The sequence below is a fragment of the Notechis scutatus genome, chromosome 4 (genome assembly GCF_049901735.1).
Source record: "Notechis scutatus isolate UNSWTSFEM ecotype Mainland chromosome 4, rNotScu1.2, whole genome shotgun sequence".
Taxonomy (NCBI): Eukaryota; Metazoa; Chordata; class Lepidosauria; order Squamata; family Elapidae; genus Notechis; species Notechis scutatus.
Window position 1 is genome coordinate 47,283,456 of NC_142012.1, and position 16,265 is coordinate 47,299,720.

The following is a 16,265-nucleotide window of genomic DNA, read 5'->3' on the forward strand; positions in this document are numbered from 1 at the left end:
GGTTAAGAAGGAGATGATGGTTATGAACTTGCCTAGATGGCTCTTTATGGAAAAATTCAAGACGACGGGAGAAAGCGAAGGCCGAATTGCCCTGCAGTATAAACAGTCGGGCAAACTATCACTCCGGGAAGCCGAAGGATTCCGACCAAGCAGCCACCTGGCTCGGAGACGAGGAAAGGGGCCGCTGGCTGCAAGGCTTTTTTTTCCGCTCCGCTTTTCCTCTCCTCTCTCAGCGGGGGCTCGGAGGGTCCTTCGCTCCGTTGTTTCTGGCCGGCACTTTTTCACGGGAACTCCGAAAAAGCAGCCGCAGCAGTTTGCCGGAGAAACGTCCCAAGAGCCGCGTTTTGTCCCGTCCAAGAAGGGCGGGCAAAAATAAGTCCCTGTTACCCGCCATTGCTGCCAGGTGAACTAGCGCCGTCTGATTAAAAACACAATATTATGGAAACCAAATTGCTGCTTTATTCCTTTCGCATCTGGGAGGCCATTCCGACGTTTAGCGACTAGCAATGCAAATCCTAAAACGGCGAAGGGATTTAATTTAAAAGGAAAGGAATCCCGGCTTTCCCTCAACAACCTGATCTGGGGTTGTGGCAAGAAATTCCGCCGCCTTTCCCTTCAACGCAGCGGGGCTGCACACCTTCGTGGCGGCTGAACGCTCCTGAGGAGAAGGCCGCTTTCCTTCCAAGGCACTAGGCTAGGATCTGGGTGTAAATTGACTTAATGCCTCAACCGGAAAATCGGGATCAAGCCAAATGCTTGGATTTAACCGAATTGCCGGTGGGGGCTCCAAATGGCTTCCTTGCGTTTACTGCTTTCCTGACAGCCATCTGCCATATGCAGGGCAAGCCAAGCTCCCTCAGAAACCAGGGCAAAGTCCTCAGGTGCCTGTAAATAATTAAGATTGCACTCACCGTCCTTTCCCTCCTTAATGAGACTTAATATCAGGCCACCAGAGGATTCTAAATTTAAACAGGGGCATGTTGCAGGCCAGACTATGGGTGCCATTGACCGTCTTTATATGGGGCATATTTAGCATGTACCCATTTGCTGCCCTAGATGGTTATTTTCATTAAACTCTCCATTTCTGCATGAAGATTCCCCTGCATTCGCATGTGTGAAAAGGCATTCATTTCAGATTGGCTTGTTTGGCCAAAAGAGATAACGTTTATGCATCTTTTTCCTCGGTTCAGTTTCTGGTCTATCTGGCCTTAGGAGAATTTGCTGCTCTTCTGGGATTTCAGTAGAAATGGACCGGCTGTCCTTTGGACTGTTGTGCAATGAGAAGCAAAAGGCCTGAACACACACACACACACACACACACACTGCTTTTCTCCTATTGAGCCAAAGATTTCTCAAATAGGTTACAATGGAGGCATTAGTGGCAGCAGAATGCTTGGAGTTAGATTTAGCTATTTAAAACGAATCAGTGAAATAAATGGAACTGTTCCCCACCTTTAATCAGCAAGTTCTCCACGAATAAGATTCAGAATCTGAAACCCATTCATTTAATTTTGAATCTGTTGAATGAGAGGTAGCCTTATTCTACCTTAGAATTAACAGCAAAGCTTCTCTTGCTAGCAGAAAAAATGTAGATTACTTATGCATTTCTAAGAATGCTTACTCAGGAGTAAGTCCGTGGTGGCGCAGTGGTTAGAATGCTAACCCACAGGCTAACTCACTGCTCAATCCAAGAGTTCGATTCTGAGCCGCTCAAAATTGACTCAGTCTTCCATCCTTCTGAGGTCAATAAAATGAGGACCCAGATTGTTGGGGACAATAGGCTGACTCTGTAAATTGTTTAGAGAGGGCTGTAAAGCGCTATGAAGTGGTATAAGTCTAAGTGCTATTGCTATTGCTAAGTCCCACAGCTAGATATGAGCCCTAGCATACTCCACTTTAAGGTCTGCAGCCATCACATTTTGTCTCACTTCTGCCTTTGGCTGTGACCCCTTGAGGAGTGGGTAGCAGTAGTCTTGAAATAAAACAGGGTCCCTCTTATTGCAAAAGCCAGAGTTGGGAGTGGGAAATCCTCTTCTGTTTTGGCTGGATTTTTGTTTGCCGCCTCCTCCTCTTTCTGATAAACCAGAACCTATACTATTATTTTATACCAAGATACCAAGAAACTTTTATTCTTTGTACAGATTGTGATCAGGATTAAGCCCATATGCTGGGTAAAGCATCAGAAACAAAAATAAAGTTTTCATTGAAGAATTCCATGATAAATATTATCATTTGATGAGTTGCTCTCTTTATGTTTGGGTCTGTATCCTAAACTATTTTAACCTTACTCTTCTGCCCAAGAATGGGGGGGGGGATCTTTCACCCACATATCAATCGTATCTCATGGTCAAGGCTAGATGTTGCTAAGTTCAAATTTCTACATCATGCATGAAATAAACTTTTCCTTGTTTCTGTGTGTTCAACATTTCATATGCAAAAATATTTACACACGAATACTATTTTTTATCAGGACTTTGTTATCTATCATACTTTCTTTCTCAGCCTGACCCATCCCATAGAGTTGTACCTGTGGGAAAAATAGGAGGAAGGTGTGTTGGATAGGTTTACTCCCTTGAATTATTTGTAAAAAAGTACAGAATATTTTTTAGCAGAAATATAAAAATTAAGAGCTTGAAGAGCTGTTGAAAAGATTTGATTACTTACCCAAGCTAAATGAAGGAACGTCTGATTTCAAGTGGTGATACTGAATGGACCATAAAGTCTGGGGGGAAGCATTAAGATTAAAATCATTTTAGGCAAGAAAGGCATCAATTCATCGCTCAAGTCAGCCTTTTGAACAACAAACTGTTTGTTTAATATCAGACCCAGTTCTCCCCTTTTTGAAGCATACCATTCCTTCTTTTATTTTCCTCCCCCTCCCCCATTTCCTTTTTGCTTTCTTCTTTATTTTGGAGGATAGTATTTTTATTTATGTTTATATATGAGAATAACACCGAACAAGCAGGCATCATTTTATATCAAAGGAACCTTATACAGACCTAGAAGTCTCATTGGCTGGAATAAAGTAGCTTCCAAAAAGAGACTCATTAAAAAATTTCAGGATATTATGGTCCTATAGCTGGATCCCTTCTCATTATACTCCAGATCTTGTCTTGGTTTCTTTCTGGACAACGGAGTTTACATTTAAGGGACAGTAAATGACAATGTAAATGGCTTGTCTCAGCATCGGACATTCTCCCCTCATCTTTGTAAATGTAATATTATATAATTTAACCAGTTTTAACTGTAGGCATACCATACAATACTATTGTATTCTGGTATATTATTCATGGATTGGCAGTATAGAGATATACTTACGTCATAATATCATATTATAATAATACAACTGAACTGAGAGAGTCAAATGTCTTGTTTTACTTTCAATCCATTTTAATAGATAAGATTTTCCACCAAAACACAGGGCAGGCATGAAGATACTTACAGGAAAGCATTGTTAAATACTTGCATTAATCTCTGAATGCTGGAGGGGGGGGCAGAGACTTTTCCTGGTGTGTTTTAATTATATTACGGATAGAAACGGCAGCCAATCCTAAAGGAGAAGCTGAACAATTAGCAGCGCGAAGATCAAAACCCGTTTTACGGCCCAAAGCGAAATGCCCCGCCCCGGTCTGTAGCGATTGGCTTAAAGTGCCTCTGACGACATATATTAACCCAAACTACCCTAAAGATGTAGCTGTGCATGGAGACCAAGCTGGGAAAACCGACCAGTGCATTGCGCAGCTCCGAGTCTCCTCTATCTAAGCGTTGGGCTCCGTTTCTTCCTCTCCTTCTTTCTTCCCTCTTTCGAGACCCTCCTTATCCCTCTTCTCAAGCGGGTCCCACGTCGGAGCAGGGAGACCGCCGGATTTCCCCTGCTCCACCCCTCGAAGACGGACTTGCCTGCGTTTTGTATTCCCGGGAGCTGAGTAAGAAGAAGGAGAACCCAAGAGGAGGAGAAATGCTGCTCACGCTTTAATCGAAGGAGACGCGGTTCCCGTCCAGGCGGCGGGCCTGGGGGAGCAGGGCGGCGGAGGGGAGGGAGACCTGGGGAAGTTAGGACAAAAACGCAGGTGTAAGTAAACCCCCCCCCCCTTTACTCGGCCCGCTTTCTGGCTAGTTTGTTGGCGAACTAGTCGGAAGGCTCCAAGGGAGGGACAGCTGAAGGCCATTGGGGGAGCGGGGGCTTCTTTTTTGCCTGCCTTCCCTGCAACTTCCAAAGTTAAGGCCTCCTCCCGGCCCCGTATGAGGGCGGCGGTGGGGACTGAACCTGCCCTCTCGGCGCCCGGGGGACTTGGCAGCGCCTGCCCGATGGCGAGGAGCTGGTGCTAAGGCGGGGGTCTTCACGGGAGCGGACATCCAGGGGAGCGGATCCGGGGTGGCGGGCGGCCGCGGAAGGCCGGCGGCGATGAGTTTGGTAGGTGGCTTCCCCCACCATTCGGTGGTCCACCATGACGGCTACCCCTTCGCCGCCGCCGCTGCCGCCGCCGCCGCAGCAGCCGCCGCCAGCCGCTGCAGCCATGAGGAGAACCCCTACTTCCACGGCTGGTTGATCAGCAGCCACCCTTCGGAGATGTCCCCGCCCGACTACAGCATGGCGCTCTCGTACAGCCCCGAGTACGCCAACGGAGCGCCAGGCCTGGAGCATCCCCACCACTACGTGGGCGGCGTGGCTCCCCCTGGTAGCGGCGGCGGGCCGCCGGGCTTGGGGGGCGGCCCGCGACCGGTCAAGCGGCGCGGCACGGCCAACCGCAAGGAGCGGCGCAGGACTCAGAGCATCAACAGCGCCTTCGCCGAGCTGCGCGAGTGCATCCCCAACGTCCCGGCCGACACCAAGCTCTCCAAGATCAAGACGCTGCGTTTGGCCACCAGCTACATCGCCTACCTCATGGACCTCCTGGCCAAGGACGACGCCAATGGCGAGGCCGAGGCCTTCAAGGCGGAGATCAAGAAGACCGACCTCAAGGAGGACAAGAGGAAGAAGGAGCTGGTCAGTGTCTCCCGCGGGCCCGGGTGGGGATGGGGCGGGGAAGGGAAGGCTCACAAAGCCACCGGCGCCGAACCCCCTCGGCTTAGATCGGCCCTCTCTCTTCGGACGGGCAGCCGAAAAAAGTTGCTCAGAAGCGGAGCGGGCCGCGCCTCTTAGAGGCATCCGGCTAAGTCCGCCCTTAAGCGACTGAGATTTAGGGGCCAAAGAGGCAGGGGAGAGAGAGAGAGAGAGAGTTTCGGGTCATGCAACAAAAGCCCGGGTCGATTCTTAGGGGTCCCGAATGGATCCAGGAGGAAGATTCCTTTCCTTTCCTCTCAAGTGCGTTTGGAAGGGGGGCGGCGAGGCTTGCTTGAGGGCCCTGCCCAGAGAAACAATAGCCGGGTGTCCCCGATCCCAGGCCAAGCTCATGGAGCCAAACTGAGGAGGGAAGAATTTGACCCTGGTCAGGGCTGGCCGTAAGGGATAGTGATTTGGGGTTGGTTTCCAAATAAAATATTCTCCATTTGAAGTAAATGTGTATTTTTTTAAAAAAATGTTTAAACATTGTATAATGTTTTAGGGAGTTCAGAGCCGGGTAAATGGGAGGCCAGTGGATAGAACATGCCCCACCCCCAAAGTGTGAATTGCATTCCTGTGGCCGATTGGAAATGGTCCTCCAGATAGTAATATATTATAATTCATATATAATAAAGCATCCACCTTCCTTTATTCCTAAGGACGACTTTTTAAAAAAACAAGAAAGACAGGGAAGATTCAGAAATAGTTTCACTGGCTGGAGCAGTCGCTTCCCTTCTGACCAGGTTTAAGGAGTTGCTGTGTCACTAACACAGGTCCATGAGGGAAAGGGGAAGAAAAACTATTTCTTTAGATGAATTTGCAACTCATCCTTCAAAATAAACCCCATCCTTTTCAGCTGTATTGATTTTTAGTCTCAAGGCCTTTTAGGACTGCAGACATGTGAAACTAGTCAAGGATTCACAAATTGGCTAAAGGAATCCACTAGGATTTTGTAGAAACTGTCTTGGGAGCCAACATCTTTGTAAATTTGACCCTGAATGAAATTCTTTGGAATGATCTCAGCAATGATATGCAGAGGGATCTACCAAGAACTCCTTTAAAAAAAATCAGCAGCTTTACGGAAAAAAACTGTTTCTCTAATTCTTCTTGCTTTAGCTCTCCAATGTTGGAAAAGTTTCCATTCCCAGTTTAAATCCAAGTGTTTAGTTTTTGCTCAGATGTGGGTTGGCTGGGAAAAGTTCCTAATTTCAGTTTGAGGATGAAACCATCAGTTTGCAACCCTCCGTTACTAGTTTCCCATCACAATCCGCATTTTGACTTTAAATTTGTTAATTGGGGCCCAAGAACATCAGAGTTCTATCCTAGAATTTATAGACACCTCGGGAATGGAATATAATTTGGGAGAAGGAATAAAGGGTGTGGGACACCTTCTGTTGTTATGCCTCAACAACTGCCTTGCAAACCCAGAGGAATTAAAATGGTTTGACTCTAAATTTCAGGTGATATTGCAGTTTCAGATTTACATTCTTTCCCTGCCCCTGCCCCATGAGTGCTAGTCAGTATTCTTTGTCACTACATAAACATGCAAACTGCAAAATGTGTGATTCTGTTATTGAAATTTTCTTCAACCTGGTAACCTCCAGATAGCTACAAATTCAATCATCCTCAACAGAAGATACAACACAGCTGGCAGGCACAAGCCTGGGGAAACATGGACAATGGGATATTAACCAAAGTCTCCAAAAGTTGCCCTTGGCTCACACTACTCAATTTCTTTCAGAAAATATCCAGGTCTGACTCCTTTTTTACTTCCATTCATATAATAAACTAAATGGTGGGGTTAGAATTAGAATGGCAGCACAACTTATATAGTTTATAGGAAGCCGTTCCGCTTCTACCAGTTATCATGTTTCTTGATTTCTTGCAAGCTGAAAGCAACAGAAAAAGCTTGACTGTAAGCAAGTTTCCCCCTGTGATCAATTGACAATCTCAGATTATTTTCTTTCATATTTTGGGATGCTATTTGTGGAAATAAATGTCAGGTTTTAGGGCACGTAAGCTAAAAGATGCATCCCTAACCAGACTGGAAGAATTAAGGTTACAAACAAGCTTGACAGTCATTTTAAGTTATAGTTTAGGAAAGGGTCAAGATAAAGAAATGAATAAATTCCATATTGGAATTTCATTTCAAGCAAGCATGGCTATAACCCATTGAAATTGATGGAATTTGTGCATATATAAAAAATTATAGCAGCTGGAGCATTCAGTGGATTGGGGCCTCAAAAATCCACATTCACTTGAAAAAAATCCACTGGAGAAATTAATGGCATTTTGATCGAAATACGTCCCATATAAAATACATATCCAATTTTGGAGATAAATATATGGAAAGTGACTTAATTTTTGAAGGCTGGAACCTTTTTGAACAGTGTCAATTAAACCTTGTAGAGCTATAGTTAGAATAAAAAAAAATACCAGGCAGATTAAGTATTTGCTCTTTAAATGGCTTAGGGCAGATTGTGGTGGAAATATCTTTTCCTGAACCTACTATCCACCGAAGTGGGGGGGGGACACATTTCCTTATTGTATCAATATTTGAGGTAGCCCATTTAACAATCAATTAAGCTGACCTTTAGCATATGTGTATCAGAGACATCCATTTTTCTTGCAGATATGGTGCAGACAATATATAGCTGAGTGGCAAAATGATGAATTTGGAGACTAGGCTGTGTGTGTGTGTGTTTTACAGCAAGCTTACTAAGAGGCTTACTCTACACAGTCTGTGCATTTCATATCATCAGTACAATCGCAAATATAGTTGCAGGCTATTTAGCTATTGGTTTGCAATTAAGATGACCCCATGATCATCAGAAGCAATTTTTAATTTGGGATTTAAATAAAGATAATTTAAGTAGGTGTGTGTATGTGTGCGTCCATGACTCACTCGGAAAGGAACACCAAGGTTGTTAAAATTTGGATTACATGGCAGTGTTTTGTTCTGATTTGTGATCAGGCGGGCTGAAGACACAAAGCTGAATGGGTTATCCCATAAGTTGAGAAGGGAGAGTACGGTTTCTTTGACCGCAGTCCCCTTGCTCTGCACCCAGGCGCTTTGAGATCCAGCCGGCTTGCAAAGCAACCCCAGCAGGCATCTACAAAGAAGTAAATGTTGAAATGAACGGTGAAATGAACAGCCGCTTCCTTCTGACATGTGGATAATATATCTACGGTTGCAACCTTAGTTAGTTAGAACTAACTAACTAACTAACTAACTAACGAGAATAAAGCGGCTTGTGAAAAAATCAAACCCTGAATCTGATTTTCAGGATTTCTGTTCTGCTGCGGCCAGGTCTGGCCAAAGGGGCCCCAAAGATGGGAGGGAGTGATCCAGAAATGAGAGGAAGGATAATGGCTTTGTCTCTCCTCTTCACTCCCTTTTCCAAACAGAATGAGATCTTGAAAAGCACAGTGAGCAGCAGCGACAAGAAAACCAAGGGAAGGACTGGCTGGCCCCAGCACGTTTGGGCTCTGGAGCTCAAGCAGTGAAGGCGAGAGAGCGTGAAGAGCGGAGAACCGGAGAACCCGGTCCTTCTGGGACTCTGGACCTTCCAAGTGAGGTTGCTGAGCTGAGGACTTTTCCTTCTTGGTTTGGAATCGTATGGTTTATTTATGTGCAATTTCCCTCCCCTAGTCTTTCTCCTTTCAAAAAAAAAAAAAAAATGTGGATCCTGGAAGAAAAGCATTCCATAGTTCAGTGAAATAAATGAAGAGGAAAACTCCCGGTGTGGTAAGGAGAAACACGATCTCCAAAGGGTGTTGTTTCCCCCCCTCCATCGTGATGAATGTTATGTTGCTTTGTTTGTATAGAACCCAGAGGGCAAAAGGAAATCAAAATCAAAAATGAAGGCATTAGTGTGTAATATGAAGTGTATACCTTTAATTCCTGCTGTTTTGAATGATTGTGGATGATAACTGTAAGCCAGTTGTTTTCCCCCCATCTCCCCCCCCCCCAGGTAGGACTTGGGGTTGTCAGAGTTCCCCCTCCCTTGTCCACAGTGAAGAAAATAGTGTCTAAGTTCTTTGTTAATCTGCACTTCAGTTCTAAAGGAAGCAAAGCAAAAATTAAAACTAAAATTAAGCAAACTACAATCGGTACTGTTGAATACTTCATATTGAAAGGCCCAAATGTTGTAAGTATTTGTTGGATCGTTGAGTGTATTTTTTAAAAAACTTAAAATAATTACATTTTATAACCTGAAAGGCTTTAAAACCCAACCTCAATTTTTTTTTAAATCTAGAAATTAACCAAAGAGGTTGGTTAAAGGGAACTAAAACTACAATTCAATTATGAAGACAAATATATCAAAATCGATCCTGTGTACGATTAGCTGGGAAAATAACGTTGAACCCTCCTAAGATTCACTGCCGAGTAAAGGTGCTTAAGAACAGCTTGTAGTTTTGTCTGTTTTTTTTTTTTTTTAAGGCTTTTATTTAGGAAAACAAATGGAGGTGACCTCAGCGGGTTTGGAAACTGAAGGGCCAAAAGAAATTCCAAAGGCGGGACATGTTTATTCAATTATGATTTGGAGATTTTGGCGAGGAGCAGGTTTTTCTCAAAAGGGACATTCCTTTGTGATCAAAAGAGAGAAGACCTTTTGAATTTATGTAAGAAAAAAGGAACTGCAGAACCCAGTTTTCCTTTGCTTTCTGGGGAAGAAGAGAGGGATAGGGTCCGCTTACTTTTGTACTGTGATTTTTACTGATGGACTAATAATTTACCGTGGCCTTTGAAAGGTGTTGTGAAAGAGGGAGGAAACCAAAGACGGAAGCTAATCTGGGTCTGTCTTTCACACTTATCACAGTGCGGGTGCCCCCCACACCACCGGCTTTGCTGCTTGACGTGGGCCTTCCAGCTTGCAAGGCGTTTGTTGGGAGCGGTTTCTGACGGCAAATCACCGAGAGGTTATGGCTGGGGGAGGCCCACGGCAGAGTTTAAGTGGGTTGGTTGGCTTGGTTACGTAACAATCTAGGCATCTAGAAAATGTGTCTGTGAGCCATTTACCAGGAAATGTGAGTGACTTTCTCCTCTCTCTGCGATATCTCCCCGAGTGAACATTTTCCAAAGGCCTTTTTTATTTTATTCTTTTTAACCCTACCAAAAAAATAATAATAATGCTCTGGCAAAAGGCTGGAGAATTAGAATTGGCTTGTTTGCATAGGATCAGGGAGGAAGAGGGGCGGGGGGGGGGGGCTTGCGAGGCGGCACTTGGAACAACATCGGGAGAAAAAAAGGGGGCCTTGGTCCTTGCTTTGGGCGAGGACAATGCTATATAAAGGCAAATTGGTGGGACGCCTTGGGAAGTCGAGGTGTAAGAAATCGCCTTTGGAGAAACACCTCCCCTCCCCTCTGTGGGCAACAGACAAGTTACCTAACAGTAGAACTGAAATCAGAATATCAAGCAGAGAAAATCCAGCAATCTCCATAACTACTGCTATAAAAATTTCAGGTTGAAGCTGTAAAACCTAATGGCCACAGATGGGGGGGAGGGGCGAAAAGGGGTAGTGGTTTAAGATCGTTTGCTTGATCCCTCTTTGTTAGGGACCAAGTGACCGGAACTTTTCCCTTTTCTTTTCTCTTGCTCCTTTTTTTGCATCTGTACCCCCTAGCGACTACTGAAACCTCTTCTGCACTGTTGGCTCTGCTCCAGATCCAAAGAGCCAGGCATATATATGTCAGTTATAGTAAAGATAACAAATTTTCCAATGTCCTCCGATGGCTGCTCCCTCCTCTCCCTTTTCAATGGCAGTTGTTTTGCCCCGTTGGCCAGGCCTCGCTGACTACAGGAAGGTTGTGAGGTTAGAACAACCAGCCAGAATGATGTGCCCTCTTCTAGCACTGGGGTCAGACTCCTTGGACTGGCCGGTGCACTTGCTTTCGAGAAAACGCCCTTCTCATTAAAAAAAAAGAAAGAAAAAGAAAAGAAAAAATCACTGCTACTGCAGCTGAAGTTGGATCCCACCGTGCCTCCGCTTCCTTTCCAGGGTTTGTCCTGGGCATTCATTTTCAGGTCGCCAAAGTTTCGGATCAGCCCTTTCCCGCCTGGAGAATGTCTAGTCTCCCGGCACAATCGCATGTAATCAATATAAGATGATTTCATCAACCTATAAACACAATTCTTCACACTGGACTTTATTTAAAAAAAAACATTTTGCTTTCACTCAGATGCCCTAAATTCTGGAGCAGCCGCTCCTTTTCTCTTAAATTATTTCCCACTTTATAAGGGGAGAAGGGTATTGCTTCCGCCTAAATTCACTCTTATTTCTTAACCCTTCTAGTTCCCAGACAGCAGGGAGAAGTCTAATCTGCGTCTGGTTAATTTATTAGAAATTACTTGAGGAAGCAGTCTTCTTCTCACGCCAGTGTTCACAGCTCAGGCAAAGCACGAAGAACAAGTAGGAAGAAGTTGTTTCCAAGATCTCCGAGAAACAATAAATATTGCGGTCTTTTGGGCGTACTGTACTCTATCGTGGATTTTACCCTCTATCTTTCTGGAAGTGAACGGGCGCGCACGCATTCAGGCAACGCGAAACGAAAACTGGGAGTGAAAAGACAGGCTCCAACTTAAGAGTCCGGAGTTTTCCAAGGTGCATCTCACTTTAGGTTTTTTTCGGATATAGTTATTGGGGGGAAATCATCGTAGAGGCGTGGGGTGGACGATACTACCTGAGCTGCCCCGTACGTTAAGAGTTCGGGCGCATATTGTTTAAAATATCTATGGATTAAACTTACCAGAACCAGCATTTCCTTCTCCGATGGCAACGGCGCAATATTGCTTGCAAGCGTTCGTGTATTTCAAAGCTCTTTTTCGGGCAATGAGATTTCAAACCTAGGAGCATAAGTAATAGAAGATACCAGTCAGTTACAGGAAAGCTTTTCTTCCTTCGCCGCAAAAAACGACCCCTAAACTTTGGGCTTTCAAAATGGTCCCTTTCGGTCAGCGGGCGATCCCAGGGAAAGGTGAGGGCGAGCGACGAAGGGCCTAGGGAGGGAGGCGGAGGGAAGGGCTTTTTTAATTGCTCGGTAATGGGGCTGTTGCTATTTTCTCAGGAGCCATCATTCCTGGAGCTAAATCGCAAGAGCCGTAGACAGGCCGGAGCCGACAAAAATGTAGCTTTTGACGTTAAAAGCTAAATGGGGAAGCGGGGCGGCGGGAAGGTAAATTGATGGCCGATTGGGATGTCAGGAGCCCCTGGCCCCAAATCGCTGGATTGGAGCGGCGGGCCTGATAAGGTCCTCGTCAAGAGTCCGTGGCCCTTTTTTGGGCAGCGGCTGGCGGGGACCTAGGACGGGTCTGGAAGGAAAAAAAAAAAAAAAGGCTTCCCACAGCCCCGCTCTCTCTCCTTCCCCCTTTCCTCCTCCTTTCTCCCTATCTGCAAAGTTCTCGCGAAGGTCAAGCTTGAAGTCTCTCCCTCGCCTTTTGCACGCGCGCGCACGCAGATCTAGCGAGGCGAAAACTGCTTCGGGCTGAGCCTCGCCGTGATGCGGGGACTTGCTCCTTTTTGCGCCTTCCGGCTGGCAAAAATAGCTTAAAAACAAAAAAAAATCTGTGGCGAAGTAACCGGAGGAGAAAATTAACAAAGAAGCTTGGCGAAAAAGAAGCTAGTGCAACTGTTTTTAATTTTATTTTTTTAAAGCCTCCCCACGGAAAAGTCGAAGGGTTTGCAAGGACTGTGCAATCCGAAAAAGCTCCTATCCTTGCGGAGGCTTCTTGGCGTGTAAGGTTCCGGGTGATGGAGGCGGTACTGGGGGCCCGGGGCTTTGGGGCTATTGTCCCCTTTCTTTAGAAAGGGCTCCGTTTCAAGGGAGGAAAGTTTCCAGCCGGAAACCGGAATCATCACGCTGGCTTGGAACCTTGTACCACCTAAGCCCATGGAAGACAACATGCCTCAAGCTAGTTTAGAGGCCGTTCATATCCCATGGATGATTAGAGATAAACTCTAAATAGGGATTAGTCTGGATTGCAAGCCCATAATTTCTATTTAAAAAAAAAAAAAAAGATCCCGACAGCAGCTCACAACACTTTAAAAAACATCATAACATATACAAAAGAAAAGCCGTAAAACATTCCTTTTAGATTGAGATAAATCCAATGGTTTTTCGTCCCTTTTAAAAACAACAACATGTCTTTGTGGCATCTTGAAGCTTGTCACAAACAAACACACTTCCGTAGGGCCTGTACCAAGATTCTTAGCTAGTTGCAGCAAAATTGCAGCAAAAAAATTGTCTGAATATTCTACTGTACATTAAAACGGCAATAGAAAAAAATGTTTATGTCTCAGTGAACTGGATGGAATTACTCCTAAATAATAGTTGCATAGGACTCTGCTGTCAACCCCTCATTGCAAGCTGAGCTTCGCTTGACATTATCTTGATGCCAGCCGGACTTACTTTCTAGTAAACTTGCCAATGAGTTAAAGTTTTAAAGTTCAATAGACTGATTCAAGGAGACAACTTTCCAAAGAAATGCATTCTGTTGAGGACAACAGACAGATTATTAATGTGAAGAGGAGCTCTAGAAAGGTTTTTCAGATTTTTCAGATGTAGCTTTTGTACATAAATTCCCTCCCCCACCTTCTAAAGTATTTAGCAGTCTCAATTTAATCTTCAGAATGGTGTTCTTGCTTCTCAGCTATTTATCAATCATCTTTTCTTTATTAACTAAGGCTGCCAGAGTAATTCAACCATTCTTACTGATACCACAATCAGGACACGCTTTATACTTTCTAAACTAAAGAATGGCCGGTGCAGGTAGCAGACTTAATAAGAAGGGATCTACACCCTTTCCAAAGCATGGAGTGCTTACTGGACTAGGACAAGCGGAGTTAGCTTGTTGGTCAACAGAAACTTGTAGGAGCAATTCCTTTCACTTGCTTATTTTCAATTTACACTGCTTAAGATTTTGTCAATTGCAGCCTGGAATTCTGATCCTAAACACATTTGCTTAGAATTAAGTATCTTTTGTTTCAGTGGGACCTTACTTACCTATAATATCTTCCGTATGGATTGTATTCTTTTATAGCTTTGCAGGAGTACTGCTGCAAAGTATTTTTATTTACAGTAATCTGGGGTTTTAAGCTTACTTGCTAGGAAGTGAATCCTACTGGGATAGATGGGAAACCTTCCCTTTAGTGGTATTATGGAGAGGAGAAAGGCTGGTCTGCAGATGCCTAAAAACAAGCAATTCATCTTTATTTGTGAGAGTACTCAAACACAATGATCTATGTCTGCTTCTTAATATAACTACTTGAAAATAATAATAAACAACTTCTACTACTGATTGGATCAGTATATACTTAATGCAGTTTATTTAAGACGTTCATATGATAACATCTATTTTAATCACTACACAAGAAACTGTGAAATATTCTTATTTTTCATCTGATGCCCAAAAGTCATCCACCAAAGTTTACAACAAAACCCAACTTGTTTTTAGAAAGGTTGTGATGGCATCCTTCTTTTCCAGCTTTGTAAAGTAATTAAAAGCAGGCACTGTACAAGTGTGTGCGTGTGTGAATAATTAGCATTTGTTCTAGGATGAAAGTTTCAAGTTTCATATATAGAATCAGTGGAAATTTTACTTTTGTAGACAACTAAACTGAAAATTGGATCTTTGTGTTCATTTCTCCTTCTGTTTGTTATATAAAAAGACACATATAACATCAATGTTGGAACATAAAAGCTAAACTTTGGAAATTAATAGGGCATTTTCCAATCTTTCTTTGGCCTGGCCAGTAGTTTTGTGAATTTTCCCGGTTATCTGATGAAAAAAAAAACCTCTTTTTTTAAAGGAGAGTTTGTTTTACCATGTTTGTTTATCAAAATTAATGCCAGTAGGAGCCATTATTTGGCTTTTTTTGGTAGTGATCACTTCAGTGTCTGACTTTACTTACCAGGAATTTAGCTTCAATGCATTGAAAAGGACTTGTTTCCAGCAGGCATATATCAAAAAGTAGTTATTGTCTTTTTCTGCCTTTGATCTTAGCACTGTTAAGCAGTTTCTAAATATGCCTGGGTTAAGGTTTACTCTCAAATATTCGTTTCATTGAAATAAATTACAACCATAAGAAAGTTGCCATCATGTCCCTTTGCCTACTCAGAAATAAGTTTTGATTGGCTACCTTATATACGACTTCTTTGCCCCTCCTGTTTAACTGTGTCCCTGTCTCAGAGACTGCCTGGACGTGTCCCTGCATCTTTCTTGACAATGTTTTTTCAGAAGTGGTTTACCACTGCCTCTTTCCTTGACTGAGAGAAGATAACTGGATTCCTACGTTTGGAAAGGGACAGGGTTAAGTGATTAAAAAAATATATGGGGGAAGCTATCTAAATATTTTCAAGACCACCATTAGAGAGAACGGATAAAGTTGAGCATAAAATGCCTGCTTACTTCCAGACAAGAATGCATAGGAGTAAACTTTAATCATGAATCCACCAACAATTCTGTAGAAACAAAGACTGATATCCAAATTGGGCTATCAGATCTGTATTGTGAAAACCCAGATGATCATTGGATGGGAGCAAAAAAAAACACAAACCAGCTAACCTTCCTTGCTGCTATCTATCTATCACCGAGATCCTTTGGCCAGTTCTGGTAGCTCTAATTATGTGAGATTACAATTCAAGCCTGTTATGCTAGGGTTGATATTAAGTGCTGTCTATGTAAATGGCCATAACTTACTAAGGAAAAAAAGCGACTTCCTCCTGCCTCTGGTGTAGCTTCTTCTGTTCTTACAGTTAAAGTTTATTATTGCTTTTCTTCTTTCTATCCTATGAAAAATAGACACTTTTCTAAAGCAGCTTTTTTTTCATTTCTAATTGATCAATTATGGTTCAGCTGTTTCAGTCTTCACCACTAAATGGAGATTAAAGTGCAATTGTTATCTGAACTACATATTCACGTATATATTCTGAGAAGCGTCAAAAACAAAAAGGAGCAATGGGGTTTGGGAGAAAGAAAGCTCCTACTTTCAGAAGAGATTTTGCAGGAAACATATCTTTGCCAAAACAGAGTGGTGTCTCTTTCTCTCAATCCACCCACTGCAAGTATTCTTGAAACAATATTACTACTTTGATGATTTTCTGGTAAACCACTGATTACAAATTTATTCTTAGGCAACATATACTGTATTTATTAAGAGACATCTGGCAGTGATCAGCTCTTTCCTTTCCCCTCTCTATCTTGCAATGAGACCCTCCATG

The 16,265-nt window shown here is 43.5% G+C and overlaps 1 protein-coding gene across 1 annotated transcript; it reads left to right on the plus strand.

Annotated features, from left to right (window-relative positions):
* Window positions 1-3,692: 3,692 nt before the first annotated feature.
* Window positions 3,693-9,456, plus strand: HAND2 (heart and neural crest derivatives expressed 2). The gene is made up of 2 exons (XM_026678811.2): window positions 3,693-4,987; window positions 8,453-9,456. Exons 1-2 carry the CDS (start codon window positions 4,406-4,408, stop codon window positions 8,549-8,551), a joined length of 681 nt encoding a protein of 226 aa, XP_026534596.1. The 5' UTR covers window positions 3,693-4,405; the 3' UTR covers window positions 8,552-9,456.
* Window positions 9,457-16,265: the final 6,809 nt, after the last annotated feature.

What these genes read in the sequence shown, in the direction of transcription:
- HAND2 (XM_026678811.2), top strand. Translation starts at nt 4,406, where the DNA reads ATGAGTTTGGTAGGTGGCTTCCCCCACCATTCGGTGGTCCACCATGAC. An exon ending in ACAAGAGGAAGAAGGAGCTG is followed by an intron (nt 4,988 to 8,452) that starts GTCAGTGTCTCC and finishes TTTTCCAAACAG; the next exon opens with AATGAGATCTTGAAAAGCAC.